The sequence below is a fragment of the Sinocyclocheilus grahami genome, unplaced genomic scaffold, assembly GCF_001515645.1.
Source record: "Sinocyclocheilus grahami isolate Dianchi unplaced genomic scaffold, SAMN03320097.WGS_v1.1 scaffold276.1, whole genome shotgun sequence".
Taxonomy (NCBI): domain Eukaryota; kingdom Metazoa; phylum Chordata; class Actinopteri; order Cypriniformes; family Cyprinidae; genus Sinocyclocheilus; species Sinocyclocheilus grahami.
This window is the reverse complement of record NW_015505455.1, coordinates 987,200-1,009,339: the sequence shown is the minus strand read 5'-3', so window position 1 is coordinate 1,009,339 and position 22,140 is coordinate 987,200. Positions and strand designations below refer to the sequence as shown.

Below are 22,140 nucleotides of genomic sequence, written 5' to 3'. Positions count from 1 at the left end.
CATTATCAAGATGAATTTGTTCTGACACAGTTTAACTCTGAGTTCTTGTCATATTTTATTACCATTTTCTAAACTATAGCAAATAAACTGTGATAATGTGAAAAAATGTTGAAGGTGTCTGAATACATTTTGGTTTGACTGTATATTTAATTTTTACAGTGAAGACCATGCAGTGCTATTTTACATTTGATTATTCGGTTTCTGTACCTGGACACCTACAAACTTGAAAAAACGTAAACATTGTTTAAATAGCACAAATAAATAAATAGAACGAAGATACAAATTAAACAATTTCAAACAGGGCCCACTGGTACAACCAGCACTGGGGCCCCGCAAACCCCAGCTACAGCCCTGCATACAGTATATAACTAATATTCTTAGAAAATGTATTTACATTTTTGAATCACAGATGCAGTATTCTTAGAGCCAACTTACAGTTGTTGGGCTTTTTTTTTTTATCTGTCTGTTTCCTGATTACAGGACCATCTCCAGACACAGTGATGGAGAGGATCCATCAGGTGAGTCGCACACTAGAGGAGTACGCCATCTGCCCTGACCTCCACATCGACCTGTCCCGCCTTGGCCGTCATGACTTTGACTTGGAGAACAAGTTTAAGCCCTTCAGAGGTGAGGCATATTAACTTAACTTTTCCTAATGTTATTGTCACAAACTTCAGTTTACACTCATATACTGAGCTTAAAAATGTTCTTCCCCCATTTTTCAGTTGAGATTGTGGATTCAGTTGAGATCTATCTAAACATGTTGCGAGGAATTTTTGACTTTGGTGCCATCAAGTGCTTGCTGACAGGTCCAAAACAACTGAAGATCCGAATAGATGCCATGAATGGAGGTAAACTCCTGTAGACCGTTGCAAATACTTCTATGCAGATTTATATCTGTATGTAGAGTCATATCTTTATGTCATCTGTTTCAGTTATGGGACCATATGTCAGAAGAATCTTATGTGATGAGCTCGGGGCTCCAGCTAATTCTGCTGTTAACTGCGTCCCTCTGGAGGACTTTGGAGGCCAACACCCCAACCCTAACCCTGCATTCGCTGCACCTCTGGTGGACTCCATGAAGGGGGGAGAGTTTGGCTTTGGGGCTGCTTTTGATGCAGATGGGGTGCTTGTCTCTTATCATCTGATAATCATTTACAAATAACTTACAAATTACACAAATGCAGAATTTTTTTTTACAAATTTCATAAGATTAATATTCAAGCAGAAAGCATAAGAATCAAGGCTGTTAAACCAAATTATTGCTGGATTATTTACAGCTTCTTTGTCAAGGTCTTTGATTGCAGTCCTTTATTTTTATTTATCAGTTTTATCAGATTTTATTGTATTTTATTTTTTGTTATCTCTATTTCTTAATATTTTAAACAAGTGAGATACAGGAATTGTATATAACAGTCCATACTGTTAAGAAAACAACAAATACACTAATATTCAAAAGTCTGAAGTAAGACTTTTAATGTTTTTGAATGAGGTCTCTTATGCTCATTTAAATCAAAAATACAGTAAAAACTGTGAAAATAATGTTAAAATAAAAAAATGCTTTCTATTGGAATATACAGGCCATCAAGTGCTTGCTGACAGGTCCAAAACAACTGAAGATCCGAATAGATGCCATGAATGGAGGTAAACTCCTGTAGACCGTTGCAAATACTTCTATGCAGATTTATATCTGTATGTAGAGTCATATCTTTATGTCATCTGTTTCAGTTATGGGACCATATGTCAGAAGAATCTTATGTGATGAGCTCGGGGCTCCAGCTAATTCTGCTGTTAACTGCGTCCCTCTGGAGGACTTTGGAGGCCAACACCCCAACCCTAACCCTGCATTCGCTGCACCTCTGGTGGACTCCATGAAGGGGGGAGAGTTTGGCTTTGGGGCTGCTTTTGATGCAGATGGGGTGCTTGTCTCTTATCATCTGATAATCATTTACAAATAACTTACAAATTACACAAATGCAGACATTTTTTTACAAATTTCATAAGATTAATATTCAAGCAGAAAGCATAAGAATCAAGGCTGTTAAACCAAATTATTGCTGGATTATTTACAGCTTCTTTGACTGCAGTTCTTTATTTTTATTTATCAGTTTTATCAGTTTTTTATTGTATTTTATTTTTATTGTATTTCTCTATTTCTTAATATTGCAAACAAGTGAGATACAGGAATTGTATATAACAGTCCATACTGTTAAGAAAACAACAAATACACTAATATTCAAAAGTCTGAAGTAAGACTTTTAATGTTTTGGAATGAGGTCTCTTATGCTCATTTAAATAGAAAATACAGTAAAAACAGTAATATTATGAAATAATGATAAAATAAAAAAAAATGCTTTCTATTGGAATATATTTTAAAATGTAATTCATTCCTGTGATGGCAAAGCCGAATTTTCGGTGGCCATTACTCCAGTCTTCAGTGTCACATGATCCTTCAGAAATCATTCTAATATGCTGATTTGGTGTTCAAGAAAGATGTCTTTATTATTATCAATGTTGAAAACGGTTGTTTTTCTTAATATTTTTGTGGATTTTTTCACTTTGTGATGAATAGAAAGTTCAAGAGAACAGCATTTATGCACAATGTAAAAGTCTTTATTATAACTTTTGGTCATTTTATTGCATCCTTGCTCAATAAAAGAATTGATTTATTTAAAAAAAAAGAAAATCTTACTGACCCTAAACTTTTAAACCCCAGTCTTCAGTGTCACATGATCCTTCAGAAATCATTCTAATATGCTGATTTGGTGCTCAAGAAAGATGTCTTTATTATTATCAATGCTGAAAACAGTTGTTTTTCTTAATATTTTTGTGGATTTTTCACTTTGTGATGAATAGAAAGTTCAAGAGAACAGCATTTATTTCAAATATAATTTTTTGTAACAATGTAAAAGTCTTTATTATAACTTTTGGTCATTTTATTGCATCCTTGCTCAATAAAAGAATTGATTTATTTAAAAAAAAAGAAAATCTTACTGACCCTAAACTTTTAAACAGTAATGTATGTATTCTTCATCATTTTCAAATGATGCAGCAGCTGGTTAATTGGTTATTTTATGTAAAAGATCAATGAACAAGAAATGTACATCAAATAACTTATATTTTAGATAAAATATAATATCACAGAGTTGCTTGTTTAGTCAGATTAGATGACAGAACTAACTGGATATGTTTGTCTTATGTATAGGATCGTTACATGATTATTGGTGAGAATGGATTCTTTGTGAGCCCGTCAGATTCACTGGCAGTGATGGCTGCAAACCTCTCCTGCATCCCTTACTTCAGTCAGAGAGGAATCAGAGGTTTTGCCCGCAGTATGCCAACCAGCACAGCCATTGACAGGTAAGAAAACATTGCTAATCTAACTGTGAAAATTAAACTTATTTTTATTTAAAGAACATTCCTAGAAAGGTAGGTGTTATATTTCTTTGATAGGATACCTGCACTCTCAGAAAAAAGGGGTACTACTATGTACACTTCAGGTAATATCTATACTTTTAAAGTACTAATAGGTTCCATTTAGAAATAAATAAGGTACAAAGATGTACCTTTTAGCTTTTGTACCTTAGGGTATAGTGTGTAACATGCTCTCAGATGATAGCACTGAAATGCCTTTATTCACAGACAGGGCTGCAGGCCTGAAATTTAACAAGTCATCACTAAAACTCAATTTACTCAAACCACTCTGATAAAAGAGTACTACTAACCTCCCACAGAATGACTATGCTGAGCACTAGCTGATTCACTATCATGAATATTATGTACATAAATATTAATTACACCTTATTTGCTTGCACTTTTATTTAGGCCACTGCCAAAGACACTTGTTGGTTCTACTTAAAATGATTTCTCACAGCGTGCAGCAATTTCTCTTTTTGACTCTTTTTTTTTTGTCAAATAAGAGTCAGTGACATTTTCCCTTAATATACTGTAAGAGTTCAGGGCTGTGTAAATAAAAGCCAGTCAACTCTCAAAATAATTGATAAGCTGATGATCAGGGAGGAAATCATCCATCAGGATCTTTCCACTCTCTCACAATTAGTTTTTCGCTTCTCGTTCTGTCCAGTGCAAGACACTGAGCGGTAAAAGCATTAGTGATGGGGCCAGAGGTTACAGCATGGAGACTCACTCCCTAAGAATAACAGTGTTAGCTCAGCCCTGCGCTCCTGCAGACACTATTCACCCCACTAAAAATAACTTTCAGGGTGCATCATGCTAAAGACCTGCCTGCTTTTGAGACAGGATCTTGTGCTATGAGAAATGAATAGTGATTTCATGTGATTAGATGACATTTGTTAAATGTAAAGTGTAATTTTTGGGGGATGTTAAATACGTTCTACTATCCCATGCAATTTAGAGCAAATGCTGTGGTTCTGTGGTGCTTAAAACATTGCCTAGTCTGACATGGCAACAGCTCAACCAATGGTGTGAATTGGGGGCGGGGCTGGCTGTTTTCTGTTTTCGATACGATACCGATACTTTTAAAGGCCAGTATCGTCGATACCGATACAATACTTCTAAACTGAACGTTTAAGTTATGAAATGTATTAAATTATTAAATTACTAAGAGTAAAATTGGTAGTTATCCACTTAAATTTATATTTGAAACGCATTTTTACATTCAATACGCCTTAATTGCAACTTATTAGGTTATATTTTTATTTACACATGATCAAAATATGATTACTGTAGTGGTAACCATGGAAATCAACAAATACTATAGTTGAACTATGGTCACTTTAGTAAAACCATGGTTCATTTTCATACGGGACTGCCAGTGACAGGCTGTTGGACGCATTTATTCTGACAGTCTATAATTTATACTAACATTACAGAATAGAACATGATCAATATGAATTTTTAATGTTCAATTTAAATAAATGTAATTGCACAAATGTAGGCTACAATTTAAGTTTATTTATTGTGAAATAACTCAAACATATGTTTTTTTCTGTCCTCATTGTTCTGGACTGCGTTTCACAAAAGCATCAATGCTGTCTTATGATACTTTTGGGAAACACAGGCCTGTTTGAATGCACTGTCAGAAGTGAGTGAACGCTCTCTGTGATTGATTGGTTCTGTCTTGCAACATTTGCGTGTGATCAGGTGAGCAGGAAAATAATTCTATCATACACAATTATTCGCTAATATAGGTTATTCATCCAATTTAATGCATATTTTACACATTCTTTTTTTTGTAAACACCTTAGTATCAATATTTTTTATTTGAGTATCAATACTTTCGATACTCACATCAGTAAATCGATACTGATACATCGATTCAAAGTTCTGTCTGACCATACCCTTCAGCTTTCAAAATTAGTTTTAAAAAGATGAACTTTGTAAATTCATTCACACTGTCGTACACATAAATGGGGAGGCCAAAAAACTGACAGCCCTGCCCCACTTCTCTTCTATGCACTAAAGTTTGCAGCTTCCCAAAATAACATGATTGACTAATATGAAATGCCTTTATTAAAGGGATAGTTAAATAAATGAAAATTCTGTCCTCATTTACTCAGCCTCATGTTGTTCCAAACCTTATTGACTTTCTTTCTTCAGAACACAAAAGAAGATATTTTGAAGAATGTTGGTAACAAAACGTTTTGGTAACCATTGACTTCCATTGTATGGACAAAAGAGTTATTTTGTGTTTCACAGTGGAAAAAAAGTCATACAGGTTTGTAAGACATTGTAGGGATAGTGGGTGCACTATTCCTACAATGCTTGGCAGTCAAACAGGAAGTGATGTTATTTTGCGCTCCCCAATCAGTCATTAAAAACAGCCAGAAAGTGCTTATTGTGCCATAACACCAGAATTAGCCCTGATTTCCTCAAATCAATATTGTTTTTCACTGTGACTCATTATTCACTTCCTAGTGGCTTTGCGAGATTGATATAATGTCAGAAACACAGTGTCAATGAGAATTTAACTACTGGTGTGGCTAAGATAAAGAAAGAGAGGTCGAGTCTGCGTTTGGCCTGAATTTATACCTTACGAAGTATAGCCATAGCTAAGCAGAGTGTCATGTTTTCCATTCTGTAAATGATATTTAAGTAAGTATGGGTCCTCCCAGCCTAGAAACAGTTCTAGATTGTTCCCTTTCACGTTCTCTCTTTCACTAAAGTCACCCTTCAAATCTGAGCTGTTCCCTTCCAGGCAAAAGGTGCAGTCACACTAGACGTCTTGTTCCATTCACTTCCATTTGTACACATGTGAACGTGGCAGCATAGTAATGGCAGGATAATAGTTTTAAGTTTAAAGTTGAAGTTTGGTGAACTTTGACCTGCAAATTTGTATAGCTAAAAGACTTGACCGAAAACTGACATTTTGGCTCAATAAAAAGAAGACAAACTTCACAAGCTAAAGTTTCAAATTTATACATCTTTATAGTTTAATGGATCATCATGCAAAAGAAAACATTTTCAGTTGGGATGCCATTGTAGAAATGTGATGTGTCATTAGTAAGAATTAATAAAAAATTACAAACCAATCAGTAATATTTTGCCATGTATGCCATCACCATATTATTCTCCAGCAAAAGTGTTTATGAATTTATTGCTTTCTGAGTTTCTTATAGCAGTATACAAACTATTATAGTTTTATAATAAATATAGAAATACTATCTGCACAGCTGGTAATAAGGATAAACTTACTTTTTAAATATTCACACCATAACTTTTAATTCCCAACACCACTAGACTAGAGTCAAGTCAGAAGAGGAACTGATCCTGTTTAATTAGCTGTTGAAATCAACCATAATCAACACATTCTTGTATTGTGAGTCTTTAAAAGTCAGATTTTAGAGTTCTGGAGCTGGTGATGGAGAATCCTTAAGTGTCTCTGTTCATGAATCTGTATCATTCTGTCCAACTAATCTGAACTGTTTTTCTGAGGCATGAATGTCTCTTGGGGTTTGAGTTGTTGGAGTGAGGCGTCTCTGCTGCTGTAAACCTTTTTAGGTGACGAGCGAGCTCTAGGCTGTAGCTGTGTTTACACTATGGTCCTCTCAGGAGTGTGTGTTTGTTAAGTGGCAGTGGAGATAATCTACTGGAGCATGTGTGCGGTGTAGGTCTGATGTGTGTTTGCTGACCTGTGTTTGAGTGGAGCAGCTCCATGTCTTTATACTGTATGTGTGTGTATGAGTGTGTTTAAGGATGTAAGGATGGAAAGGAAACATCTGCCATGCTCCCTACATGTGGGAAGGGGAAGAGAGAATGTGGGCTATCAGTGTGACCATGCACTGAGGATGAACTGATGAAATATGGGAAAATTATACACAGAACAATCCTGTGCTGTAACCATATTTTAAACCCATCTAATTTAATGATAGTTTGCCTAGAAATGACTTGCATCTTTATATTACATCCAGGGACTTTTTGTGCATTTGTGGGATTTTTAAATGACTCTTTCTGCAGGTTGCATTGTTTCATCCAGTAGGTGGCAACAAGAGTCTGTTTTTATGAGTGAGCCATTGAATCATTCCCTGAACTGATTTGTTGAACAACACTGATTCATTCAGGAACAAATTAAGCAACTGTCTTTATGAGTGAGTCATTGAATCATTCACTAAACTGATATGTTCAACAACACTGATTCATTCAGGAACAAAATATGTGGCTGTCTTTATGAGTGAGTCATTGAATCATTCACTGAACTCATTCACTCAACAACATTTATTCATTCAGGAATGAACCATCAGTTTATGTAGGAAGCCATATTTTGCCGATTTATGAATGAAAACATGATTAAAACTCTAACAACAACAACAACACTTTTGCTAAGGTGATATTGCATAAATACCCAAAAATGAAAAGTTTTTTTTTTTTTTTTGGGCTCAATACATTTTTGGATTTCTATTTGGGGATGCCAGTGATGAAAGTTCACACTTGATATGAAATAATATGAATCTTTGAACTAAAAATAAATGCATAAAAAGCTGATTATTTGTTTGTTTCTTAAAATTTCATTTCAAGGCATCTTTCAGTATTTGTTGTTGAACTCTTAAAATTGGTCCTCGTCGTCTGTGTGTTATGCCACTCACTAGATTAGACTTTATAATGTAGTCAAGTCCTTAAACTATTTGTTTATATTATAATTAATCAATTTCAAGCACTGTTGGTATTCAAAGGTTCACTTTCACAAATATTTTATTATACCTTGGAACAAGGAATGTAAATGGAAATCATTTTAGTACAACTGGGGTACCAGCTTAATGAGACTGCCTGTCAACTCATGCTAACATTCTGCTGGTTGATAAGAGGGTGCATTGCCAGACTGAGGTTAGGAACAGCTGCTGACTTTAAAATCCAGCTAAACACATTATTTTCCAAATGCATCAAGCCTTTTTTAGGCAGAATTGTTAGTTAAAATCTAGTCACACCCACATGAACACATATGCATGCAAAATATTTAAAATGCTGGATTAGAGATAGCGCTGCTTGTGTTGGCCACAAATATGAGAATAAATCATCAAAAACATGTCAAGGGGTCAAAGATTCCAGTTTGCTGTCCGTATGCCAGGCTTTCCATTCTGCTCTTTGTCCCTTGAGTCAATAACACTTATTTTCCCATATTTAGTAATTCCACCCATGAGTAAACAGCTGCATCCTAACTCTTCTCATTTACATCGGTCCCCTCTCATCTGTCCCTTCATCTGATGGGATCTCAGCAACTCATTACCCATAATGCCAGACTGCAGTGTCTGAAAATAGTTAGGAATCTAGCCAACTATCCAAGATCAACAAACAGAGGAGGAGACTTGTAATTGCGTTCCCCCTCTTGTTTTCTCGATTACTTTCATTTTGACACTGAATATCTTTCATTTTCATAGCCATGAATGATTACAATTGCCGAATACAAAACTTGCTGTCTTAACAATAATGTTGTATGACAGTATTTGTCCAGAAGTAGGCCTATTTCTGTGACAGCTTGCAGGAGTTTGACGGTATAAGGAAGTTAAACAGGTGTAGACTACACACTGATGATTAAAGTGCTCTTTGCTCCTCCAGGCTCATGGCTGAATCTCAAAATAAATGTCAGCCAAAATGTCAGCATGGTTTCTTTCTGCTTTTTGCCTTATAAAGACACTGGATTGAGAAGACAAAATATGCTGCATGATTTATGAATCAGTCCAAAGGACAGATACTAAATGTACTACCAATGAGTGTGTAGAAAGCTGAATGGTAATTTCTTTGCTCAGAGTACATTAAATGATCATTACCTCAACATCCATCTTCTTTCACAGTATGTCATTTGTTGCTGTTTACCATATAGTCTGGTAGTTAGATATAAACATGGATTAGTAATTTTTTAGAAAACTAACAACACATCCATCTGCCTATACTCTGTTTATGATTTCTTATTTTCCTTCAGTCCTTTTCTGACTTACAAATGAAAGATGAAAAGGGGTCCGAAAATGTATTTGTGTTCACAGAACTGCCAGACAACATGCATCTTCATCTTATTATGCAAAGACATTCCCTAGACTTCTGTAGCTGACATGGTCCAGAGCTCAAGTCATGCTAACACTCATAAACACACTGAAAACATTTGGCAGCATGGCTTTGTACTGAAGGAAAAATGCATTGTTATATTATATTATATTGCGAATGTATTTTATATATAATATATATTTAATCTGTAATTTATATAACAATAAAAATAGCACATCTGCACTTTTTATAGTGTAACATCGCAGTGCCATGTAGCTAGTTACACATTTTTAAAGATACTCATAAAGGGGTGATGCTGTTAGCCAATGAGAGAATGTATTTAGTTTCAGATTTGATCGTGTCCAAATAAACTCTGAGTTGGATTGCACTGTTTGTTTACAGGGTTGCTAAGGCTATGAAGGTGGCACTTTATGAAACTCCCACAGGCTGGAGATTTTTTGGCAACCTGATGGATTCTGGGAGGTGTTCATTCTGTGGAGAGGAGAGCTTTGGAACAGGTGGGTGCCATCAGAGTCCTCTAAAAGCATATAAAAGCCCCACTTGAGCTTTTACAGTTTAAAAGTCATCATTGATCTTCTCTCAATATTCACTTTATTTACCATACATTGTGCCAAACCCATATGATGTTATTTTTCTTTCAAACACAACAGAAGGCATTCTTAAAGAATCATTATGAAGTTTTATCTTATTGACATTTTCGGAGGTTGTTTTTTTATTAGTACAGGATAGTGAATCATCTGAAATAAGGAGAAAGTGAGAGTGGTTTCTGCTGGCAAAAGCAAACGACTACTTCTCTGCTTTTCTCACAAAAGCACAGGGTGGAGGTGCAGAAGAAGAAGGTGAAGGAGTGAGAAGGAAAGAGATTTTTGGAAATTAGTGGCTATAGTTCTCTAGTCCCACATATGTGACCCTGGACCACAAAACCAGTCATAAGGGTCAATTTCTCGAAATTGAGATTTATACATCATCTGAAAGCTGAATAAATAAGCTTTGTTAGGATAGGACAATATTTGGCTGAGATACAACTGGAATTTGAAAATCTGGAATCTGAGGGTGCAAAAAAATCAAAATACTGAGAAAATCGCCTTTAAAGTTGTCCAAATGAAGTTCTTAGCAATGCATATTGCTAATCAAAAATTAAGTTTTGATATATTTACTGCAGGAAATTTACAAAATATCTTCATGGAACATGATCTTTACTTAATATCCTAATGATTTTTGGCATAAAATAAAAATCGATAATTTTGACCCATACAATGTTTTTTTTGGCTATTGCTAAAAATATACCCCAGCGACTTAAGACTGGTTTTGTGCTCCAGGGTCACATATGAGTTGTTGAGTGATAAACGTAATCAAAAACCTTCATCTTGTCAACAAGATAAGCATGCACTTATTTGGACTTTAATGGATGTTTGTTCAACAACGGGCCCTTTTTATGTCTCAGGAGTTGAATTTAAACATTTTAATGTGCATTCATAATATATATTTGCTACTTTTCAAATTACGTTTATGTATAGATTTTTTTTATTTGTGTCAGAACAATACATTCAATCTTAAAATACGAGAATCTGTCATTGAGAAAATATTATGATAACTCAAGCAGACAGAAAAATACAAATAATAAATGTCAATATTATTGTTTGATTTATGTAAATTTATTTTGATTGCCATGGAGACAGTGGGTTTTAAAATAGAGGAGGCACACTAATTGTATTGGTCTGGGGATCCCTGACGATTATTATTATTATTATTATTTGCTTTAAAATGACTTTTTGGTTGCTTTTAGTCAGAAAACGAAAAGAAATGACACATACAGCAAGATGATATAATTTCACTTACCTGGCCTATCACTTAAAGCAAACATCCATCCCTTCTTAAAAGTCTGTGTTAAAAGAGCTGACTGCTGTAACGTTAGCCTATATCCAGCTTAGGCGTGTTTTCCCTTTATTTTTAATTTGTATATATACTGTTTGAATGGCAGCTTGGTAGCTCGTGGGTTTTAAAATAGAGGAGGCACACTAATTGTATTGGATCCCTGCCGATTATTATTATTATTATTTGGTTAACCACTTTAAAATGGCTTTTTGGTTGCTTTTAGTCAGAAAACGACATACATACAGCAAGATAATATAACTTCACTTACCTGGACTATCACTTGAAGCAAACAATCATCCCTTCTTAAAAGTCTGTGTTAAAAGAGAGCTTCCTGTTGCGCCATTTAATTAAGCCGACTGCTGTAGCCTATATCCAGCTTAGGCTGTTTTCCCTAAATTTGTATATATACTGTTTGAATGGCAGCTTGGTAAATCTGTTGGCGATCAAATATTCAATATCTCTACTCATAAGTACTTGGTACATTATCAGCGCAGCTGGAGATTTTCAAACTAATATCACGTAAGTTACATCTCTATGATGATTGGTTGATATCAGAAGGGAGGCTAGCCTCCTACCCATTTTACTCTTAGTAATTTAATAATTTAATACATTTCATCATTTAAAAGTTTAGTTCAGAAGTATCGTATCGGTATCGGTATCGACGATACTGCCTTGAAAAATATCGGTATCGTATCGAAAACAAAATAAGTGGTATCGCCCATCCCTACCCCCTACCCTTCTCTATATCCTAGCGGTTGTAATTACATCAGCAGATTCGGCACATTCGCCATAGAAAAGCGGAGCTTTCCAACTTCAGTAACATGTTATGGTATTACAGCTGTCAAATTACAAACAAAAAATACACATTCTGAGACATGAACTGAAATGAATTGGGAATTTTATTAACATTAAATCATCGTCCTCCCAGTTTCACCTCAAAATTTTGGGGAAGCTGTGCCTCCCCTGCCTCCCCCAAAGAGCCGCCACTGGTGACTGAAGAGCTGAGACGTGATAAAATATTGAGACGTGATGTGTAAAGAAAATCAAAATAAATAACACTTGTGAGCACAATACTTTTATTGAGCGTCATTTCCAATCAAGCAGTAATTTTGTCAAAGAAATTGTAAAAATGTTATTTAATTAAGTGTATTTAGGACATACAATTCTAGCTATGAAGTTAACCTTAGGAAGACAAAGAAGTTGGTTATTTTAAAAAAGATCACAAAATCTTCATTTCCACCACAGAATATTATTAAATAAAACGTGGTGGAAATTACATTTGTTGGTTCAGAAAAAAAAAAAAATCAGGAAAAATTTCCTGTGATGTATGTACTGTATATGATCAAATTAAATACACTAGTGAGAATGTAAAGAGTACGTTTTAAGCTAAATTATTTTCTTAAAGGGATAATTCACCCAAAAATTTGGTCAATTTTCATTTTTGGTTGAAATACCTCTCTTAAGTCCACTGGGCCAAAAGTGCCTACACTCTCAGAAAAAAAGGAACAAAACTGTTGCTGGGACAGTAATCTTTCAAAAGCTACTAATATGTACACTTAAGGTATTAAAATGCATATTTAAAGTGCTAATTGGGTACCTTTAAGTACCTAATATGTACCACTTAGGTGGTACCTTTTAGCTATTGTACCTTAGGGTACTACCCCAGTGACTGCTTTGTACCTTTTTTCTGCGAGCGTATAGCTGTAGGAACTCCCATACGTAAAGGTGAGCCCTTGCATGGTATTGAATGGTTGTGTTTTGGTTGGCAGCTGAATGTGGAATAAGCAGCTGGCGCTGAATGATGTTGCTGGGCAGACAGACGCTTGGCTCTGTTGTCAGCAGGGTCGATCTGTAAAGCCTCTGGGGTTTTTACACCATCACTAAGACCTTGACTAAGACACGAGGCATTGTCTGTAGGTGTCAAAAGAGCAGCCTGCTCATTATTCACCATGTTTTGACTTTGCTTCAGGATTACCATGCGGGCATGGGCCACTTGTCTGTGTACTGATTTCTTTTTCGGTTCCTTTTTCGTTTTTTTCACAAAACACTCTCAGCTGTGCTAGACATACTACTGTATGTCTACAACAGTATACATACATTCATCATATGTTTTATCTGTTGTTGAAGGTATCTATAAATTGATTGTGTTTATGGAATATTGGCATGAAGCAAGTTTCCCTTTTGGCTGTGAACCAGGTCGCTTCTGCGTCACGCTTATTGTTTTGTGAGCTAAGGGAAAGTTAACAAATAACAGCCTTACAAGCTGTTAAATGTTGAAATCTGCTTTTTGAAGTTAACTTTATTGTGTTTTATTGATTTTAGGGGTTAAAACTAATTATACAACAATGTTATGTTGGCTTACAACAGTCTTTGGCTGCTGATGTGATATGCGGTAGGCCTGAGCGTTTTTCAGTACTCCAGCATTAGTCACATACAGAGAGCAGCTGTCGGATATGCTTTTCCTGACATATGATTACATGAAATAAACCAGATCAAAGAACAAAAGTCATAGAGAAGATGTCGAGCATAAATCAAGGCAGTGAGGGCTTTCATTTAGTCATTGTCTTGTCCTGATTTAGATCTGTCTCACCTTGAAAACATGAATCATCTGGGCTTTTTAGGTTGTGTTCAGGGTGTGGTCATTAAAGAATCCTGAAAAAAAAAGTATCAACATTTCCACAAAAATGTTAAGCTGCATATTAGAATGGCTTCTGAAGGATCATGTGGCACAGAAGACTGGAGCAATGATGCTGAAAATACAGCTTTGCCAGCACAGGAATAAATTATATTTTAAAATATGTTAAAATAGAAAACAGTTGTTTCCAAATGTAATTATATTTCAAAATGTTTCTGTATTTTTCTATTTTTGATCAAATAAATGCACCTTTGGTGAGCATAATCTTACCGTTAATAAAAAATCTTACCATAGTAGTAGTAATGTAAATTGAATAGCAATATCAATATTTTTGAATAGCAAGTATATTGCTCTCTTTATCTCTCTCTTTTAGGTTCAGACCACATCCGCGATAAAGACGGCCTGTGGTCAGTTCTGGTATGGTTGTCCTTCATGGCAGTGCGAAAGCAGGGGGTGGAGGAAATAGTAAGAGATCACTGGGCCAAAATGGGACGCAACTACTTCTGCAGGTGAGCTAAACCCAAAACAGCATCTTCCCAAGCTTCATTTCTAACACCAGTCTTCATTTCAGGATATTTCTTTGTGTATACTTACAGTACCCAACCTCTCAATGGCTTTTCCTTTGAGACAGAGTAGAGTAGGCAGAATCTCTTTAATGTGTGCCTGGATTGTTTTTGCCTTTCCCATACATGTTTCCCACATTCACCATATTTAGCTCTACTTGTAGATGTCATGTGAAAATCCTGGGAGCTCTCCAAATGGTCATGCAACCATTATTTATTACTGTAGGTGCTATTAGGTTATGTTCGTAGTCTTTCTGTTACATTGATCTACTATAGTGTTTGTTGTATTTATTTTATATCTGACAGGTTTGACTATGAAGGGGTGGACGGCAGGGCAGCGTATTACCTCATGAGAGATCTGGAAGCTGTTATCACTGATAAAGCTTTTACCACTCAGAAGTTTTCTGTGGGTAATAACATCTACAGTGTGGAGAAGGCTGATAATTTTGAGTACATTGACCCAGTGGACGGCAGTGTGTCTAGGAAACAGGTCAGTTCAGCGCTCAGAACATGAGAGACGGCCTGTCATATTGCAGCCACACTAGACTTTGTGCTGTATTTATGTCCATTCATACGTAATACAAATAGGAGACAGGAAATGCTTCTTTATTTGATGTTGCGTCACAACAGCTTGTTTGGCAAAATACCGTGTTGCTAAATAGGTTTGCAATGCATTTTCAACATGTTTTCTGCTGAGTTCAGCATGTGTTATGGAAAGAAGTCTGTTATGCTCACCAATTAATGTTGCATTTGCTTGATCAAAAATACAGTAAAAACAATTACAATTTAAAATAACTGTTTCCTATTTTATCATATTTTAAAATATAATTTATTCATGTGATGGAAAGCAGCCATTACTTCAGTCTTTAGTGTTACATGATCCTTCAGAAATCATTTCTAATGCTGATTTGCTACTCAAGAAACATTTATTCTTCTTATTGATGTTGATACATTATTTTAAGTATTACTTGATGAATAGACAGTTTAAAAGAGCAGCATTTATATGGAATATTTGAAACTGCCCAAACAAAAGAAAATGATTCTGTACAACGTGTGTGTTTAATTAATTTGAAATGAACCGTTGTAAATACTTGTGATTTGAATATGAAAAGAAATGTACACATTGGTCCCATAGTGCACCTTATTCATCTGAGATAATGGGGAAATGTCAGAGATTTTGCAGCTTAGTCGCTCGTATAAAGAGCTGCCAGGGGTTTGTTGAGCATTAAGGTTTTATGTTCAGCAATTATACGCTATTTAGTACAGCACGCGTCCTGTTGTGCACATGGACCACCCAGTGGGATTCCTTGTTTGGGCATCTACATTCACGCTTATCTGCTTATGCGTGTGTCGTATATACGGCATGGCTGAAATGAACAATATATGTGTGAACAATATATGTGCTGAGATTCTGTTAATATTTTCATTCAGCTGCTCTCTCTCTCTGTCACTCCTTTTTTGGAGGATGTGCTAAAGCACAGAGATGCACATGTGCTTGATAGTAATGGGAGAAGGATGTTTCAGTAGATTCTTTATCTTTATCTGGCCTGGATTTGCTGTACCAAGATGCAGAGCCCTTTAGTGGTCTGTGTTACACACACATAAACTCTTGCATAGCCTTGTGTTTGAAGTTTACCCATCTGACTCACTCGGTTCTGACCAGGAATTTGAGGAAACCACCTTCTCCCTCTCCAGAACAATCTCTCCAGAGACAAAAATGATGTAGTTATGGCATCTACCAGCAGGGGGTTACTGAATGCTAACCAGCCAAACCTTGACCTCTTGACATTAGCCTGACACTTTACTCTTTGCATTTCGACACCTCATCTACCTCTCATCTCATTTACATCTCAGAATTGCAATCGTTGGTATACAATACCATTCAAAAGTTTTGGGGTCAGTAAGTTATTTTTTTTTTTTGACATTTTATTCATCTCCCACCGACCGTGACAGTCACTTCAGTCATCCGGCCGGCGTCTCACAGCTGAGTGTGTATTATTACAACGGACATTCCTCCCAATGCCGGATCGTGTCAGCTGTCCTGGTCCTCCTCTCTGCGTGTCTGCAGGGGGCAACCGAAAAGAGACACTCAGCTGTCGGAGACCATGACACACGCAGACACACACCAACACAAATATTACATCTACAACAGTGGTTCTGGTTTTGATTCAGGACCCAGATTTTAAAATGAACATGGACATGTCCTTAAAATTCAAATAAAAAATGTATTATTTTTTAATAGTGAATAGTACACCTATATAGGCCCAATAAATATGCAAAATTGTTAAATATATACAATATTATCTATTTATACCTAGGTGTAAATAGAAAAAATTACGACTTATGTAAATGTATTGTAAATGTACATTAATTTGTAAATAGTTATTTAATTACAATAATTCCCTGCTTAAAATACACCGTGATCAGCACAAGTTAAGTTGAACCTAAATCCTGAAAGTATTTTTGAGGATGAGTGCATGTCTGTTCCATCTACCTAATTTGGGCAACTGTTTTCAAATGGCAGATGAATTTGTTCAAAATACTATTGAGTTTGACTGAATGAACAGCCTTTGATGTCAACAAAATAAGTTTGATCTAATATTAACTGTGACTTCCCGACCGCTGACCAGTTTTCTTATAGAGTCTGGCTCAGAGTTTTTCCTGACATCTAGTGGATAGTTTTATGAATTACAAGGGAAATCCAAGTAGTAAAGCCAGCCTAGATTTTCATAAAATTACATTTTAAAAGGTCTGTTTAGGAACACGAATGTGCCATGTTGAGTGTTCGACGTTTTCACAGTTTTGTTGTGATTCAGATCTCAAATGTTTTTTTTTTTAAGATATTGTGGTATAGCATACTAGTTCTTTTTTTTTGAGCTGGTAGCTGAAGGTTGTAGGTTCAAGGAACAACTCAATGATCAATCAGAATTGTTGGCACTAAAATTAACTGCATTTCTATTTCTGCACTTGTCCTGCAGGGCCTAAGGATCATCTTCACAGACTCGTCCCGAATCATCTTCCGGCTCAGTGGTTCTGGTGCTGGAACCGGGGCCACTGTCCGTATCTACGCAGAGAGCTACGAGAGAGACCCAGAGAGACACAACAGAGAGACTCAGGTGAACAATTCACTTTAGCTATTCTAATATTAACCCCTTGATTGGCAGGATCACAGCGACACTTGTGTAAAAGCTTGTGCTATTGAACCAGTGCACTGCCAGCATGCTTTAGAAGAAATAATGCTGAGTTCCATTTACCTCAAAAGTCGGATTTTGGAGCTGATAATGACGTCACACCCAAGTGGACCGTGCTCCAGTACAGAAGTCAGAAAACCAAGATGGACACGTCCATTGTTAGCAATACCAGTTGATTAAAAACACATAGAAAGCTGTATTTTGCACAGATAACGCCATAGTATCATAGCACTTACAGTAGAAGTGAATAGGGCCCAATTTTGTTGGATTTAAATGCAGAAATATGAAGCTTATACTTTCATAAAAACACTTACATTAATTATTCTGTTAAACCGTGTGTATTATTTTGAGCTATAAAGCCAGAGTAAAGGTGAAGTATTTTTCTGATTATAAAATCATGTTAACATATTCTGTTCACATCTTGTGGCTGTACTATTAATACAGTGAGTATTTTAATGTTTATGGGGTGACCCGATCCACTTTCATTATAAGTGTCTCACTATACATGTGAAAATAAATTTTTGTGGTAATCAAATGTTGTCTATTCAGCTAAACCCAGATTATTCCTTTAACCCCTTAACTGTCACCGGCCCACCTGTGGGACGTTTGGCGCTCTTTTTTGTTGTTGTCTTTTTTCTCTATCAAATCTTTTAGTAATAATCATAAATCATATATCATTTGAAAGCTTAGAAGCTCAAGATTCATCCTATGAAAACCATTTCGAAATCAGACATTGCATTACCATGGAAATGGTACTTTAAAATCTTTTGGCGGTCTCCTCCCCCGTAGTGTGCAGTGTCAAGTGTCATATTACAAAATGAATTACGGTATTTTAGAATCAAAACTTTTTATAATCTTGACAAAAACATATCATTGGAAAGGTCTGAGTCTCAGGATTCCATATTTGGTGGATTTTGAGATAAAAGTAATATTGACAGAGAAATCTAGACATTTGTGACAGAAAAATGCATTAAAAAAAATTCAATGGAGTTTGGATGGCACCCAGTGGCTGTTTGTGGTATAACGCCCTAAATAAAATCTCACAGGAACCACAATTGTTTTCATATCAACTTCAAATTTGGAACATAACTTCTTTAGACATAAGGCTATAATTTTATACCAATTTTAGAGTAAAACCTGATATTTAATATATTTATTATTGTCACGAATCGGCCTCTGTGGCTCTCTCCGACGGCCTCCGGAGGGCACCCTCTCCCGAGTACTAACGTTCATGGACTACATTTCCCAGACACCCCGTACCTGGGGCTGATTACGGCACAGGTGTTCCCCCTTAGCTTCCCTATTTAAGCAGCTCCCAGACTCTCTATGGTCTGAAGTCTTGTATTGCCCCGGCTACATTTCTGAGCGTTTATCCCCTATCTTGTCATCTCTTGTGTATTACCTCGGACTGTTCTTACTTGTGTGATTCTCTGCCGCCTGCCCCGACCCTCGCTTTGCCACTGTTTATTCCCTTGGATTACTCCCTGCTGTACATGATGCTGTTGACTGAATACTGCCTGTTTTACTCTGCCTGTTATTCTAATAAAAGCTGCAAATGGCACGCCTCTGACTCAGCGTTACAATTATATATAAAATAAAATAAAATTAATATAGTGCATTTTCTTTACAGTAAATTTAAACTACTATAATTTTTTGATACTTACATTTTTTTTTTAAATTCCACTTTTGCTATAATTTGCTGATTTTCTTCTTTAAAAAGAGACCAACCTTATGTCTGTATTCCAAAGTGTTCATAAATTACAACAATTTAAGTTTGGATTGTGCACCTGCATGCCTATTTAAAACAATGGGGGGTGACAGTTAATTAATGCAGTTTGCCATTGTATTACATTTGTTTCATGATACTGGCAGTCTGTTTAATACATATTTCCTCACTCTTTCTTTTGATCATTGTAGGTTGTGCTGGGTCCACTCATTGCCATTGCTCTAAAAATCTCCAACATCCATGAACGAACTGAACACAGAGGCCCCAACGTGATCACCTGAGACCAATCCAGCACCGCACACCAGGGGCCAAAATCACTTTCCTCACTCATCTGATCCTTTTTTTATTTGTGCCTTTCACCCTCAACACCACAAAGAATGTGCCAACTATTCATTTTGCTGCTCTTTAATCATTTCTCTCCTCGTTTTCCTTACTTCCTCTCTCAGTCTAACTTGTTTTTCTTCTTCATTTGTCTTTTCAAGGGCCCCTGTATGATTTTCTTTTCCTTTGCACATGTATAAACTCATGTAAACCACAAAAAAATCCAAAGGGAGCAAAGCGTTTCTTCATGTTCATGCAAACGCTCCTTTACCGTGTTTAATTCAATGAGAATGATGTTAGAAACAGAACATATGTAGACCACTTTGTGTTACGATTCAGATGCATGGGGTCTAAACCCTAAACCTTGTGAATTTGGTAACTGTGTGCTTTTGTTTACAATGTAGCTGTTACAAAGAAACATATTCAAAACAACCAATGAAAAGAGGGAGCAGTGCTGTTCAGTATTTACTTATTTCTGTAGAATTCACATTAGAAACGCATCATATTCTGTGCAACAGCTAGAGCTGAGCTCATGTCCGAGATTGAACCACTAAAATAATAATAAGAACAAGGATTGTCTTGAAAAAGGCAACTAAATTCCTACATCCAGTCTTGTAATTGCTAACACTGGTTTTGATTTGCAATTTTTTGATCACTTTCTGAAATGTGCTGCAAATGAACTTTGTGACTCAACATATGAAATGAGTTAAAGGAAAGTTTTCTCTTTTGGCTAACAGTTGGTCAGCTTAAATAATGCTTAGTAATTACTTTTTTTTTATTTTTTATCCTGCATGAATCAGTTTGTTTAATGTCAGATGGATTATGTGCATTCCGTTGTTTGATAAGAAACATGCCTCTAAGTTTATTATTATTTATATTATTATTATTATATAACACTTCTGACATTTACAATACATTTCTCTGAGCCAGTGTTTAAGATATGTGCAAGGATTTTTCAAAATTCTGCTGTTCTTGAAAGTCCCTTATAAACCCTGTACAAATTACAACAACTCCAAGGTGAAAACAAATGCTCCCTTTTAAATAGTACTTTGATGAAAGAAAGGACTAAAACTAAATAAATACAATGGCCTTAGCTGTATTTTAATTTTGTATCCTAAAAATTGCATAAATAAACTTTATCTTTTGTGTGTCCTGGCATCTTGTTATTGTCATACAATCAGTGAGATCAAAGACTCATACATGTTATACATGCCCATCTTCTGTCATTTCATTTCAGAGAATTATCCATGGATTTAACAATATAATTATTCTGACTAAAATAAAACATCAAATTGTGTCTAATAGTAAGGTTTTTGTAATAAGTCCCTGCTCACCAATGCCACGTTTACTTCATAAGTACAGTAAAAACTAACATTTTAAAATATTATTTTATTAATTTATAATAACTGCTTTCTATTTTAATATATTTGAAAATGTAATTTATTCTTGTGATGGCAAAGCTTAATTTTCAGTAGCCATTACCGCAGTCTTCAGTGTCACACACTCAGAAAAAAAGATATGAAAGCTGTCACTCAGGTATATGTAACATTAAAGAACTACAGTTTTTTAATTCACTTTTGTACTATTTTCACAAGCAGCTGTTAATTTTTCTAAACTCTTAGTATACTATCACAACAGATCATCAAAAGTGCACTTTTTTCAAACATTTTTCAAACATAATTGTCTTATTACAATACACACCATCACAAAATATCCTTTTCACTACACATCTATAAAGGTTTCATTCACAGTAAATGCCTTTCATAAAGCTCTTACTATCAGACTTTTTATTTGCATGTCTCCTCATTCAGTTTAATACATTTGTATATTTTTTTAATCTAACTCATTTTAATGCTTAATCAGTGAATCATTTGGTGCATCTATAGATATCTATAGATATAGATTCAACAGATAGTTTCTATAGAACTTGTTTGCAGTTTAGGGATAACCAAATATAATGAATTATTTTTGTACTATAAGTGATTTATCTTAGACGATAACCATTATTTTGTAAGTGTGTGTGTGTGGTTCAGGGAAACACTGTTGTGGGAACAAAATGTCCCCACAAAGATGGCAATATCTGAAATCCTTGTCCGTGTGGGAGACTTTTTTGGGCCCTATGAGGAAAACCATAATTTTCATAAGGGTAGGTTTAGGAGTAGGGTTAGTGTAGGGGGATAGAATATACAGTTTGTACAGAATAAAACCCATTGTGTGTGTGTGTGTGTGTGTGTGTGTGCGTGTGTGTGTGTGTGCACTTGTGACAAATGAGGACATACATTTGTATAATGACATAGGTATTACAAGGAGAAGGTGACTTTTCAGGACATTACCCCATGTCCCCACTTTTCAAAA

General features: G+C 35.6%; 1 protein-coding gene across 1 annotated transcript in view; it reads left to right on the top strand.

Moving 5' to 3' along the window:
* Nucleotides 1–20,934, top strand: part of LOC107600012 (phosphoglucomutase-like protein 5) — a 27,125-nt gene extending 6,191 nt beyond the window's left edge. The window contains exons 6-11 of the mRNA XM_016291782.1: nt 3,206–3,360; nt 9,856–9,971; nt 14,358–14,493; nt 14,854–15,037; nt 17,526–17,663; nt 19,656–20,934. Of these exons, the coding sequence (XP_016147268.1) occupies nt 3,206–3,360; nt 9,856–9,971; nt 14,358–14,493; nt 14,854–15,037; nt 17,526–17,663; nt 19,656–19,745 (819 nt within the window). The 3' untranslated portion in view covers nt 19,746–20,934. The remainder of the gene's footprint in view (nt 1–3,205; nt 3,361–9,855; nt 9,972–14,357; nt 14,494–14,853; nt 15,038–17,525; nt 17,664–19,655) is intronic.
* The last annotated feature ends 1,206 nt before the right edge of the window (nt 20,935–22,140 follow it).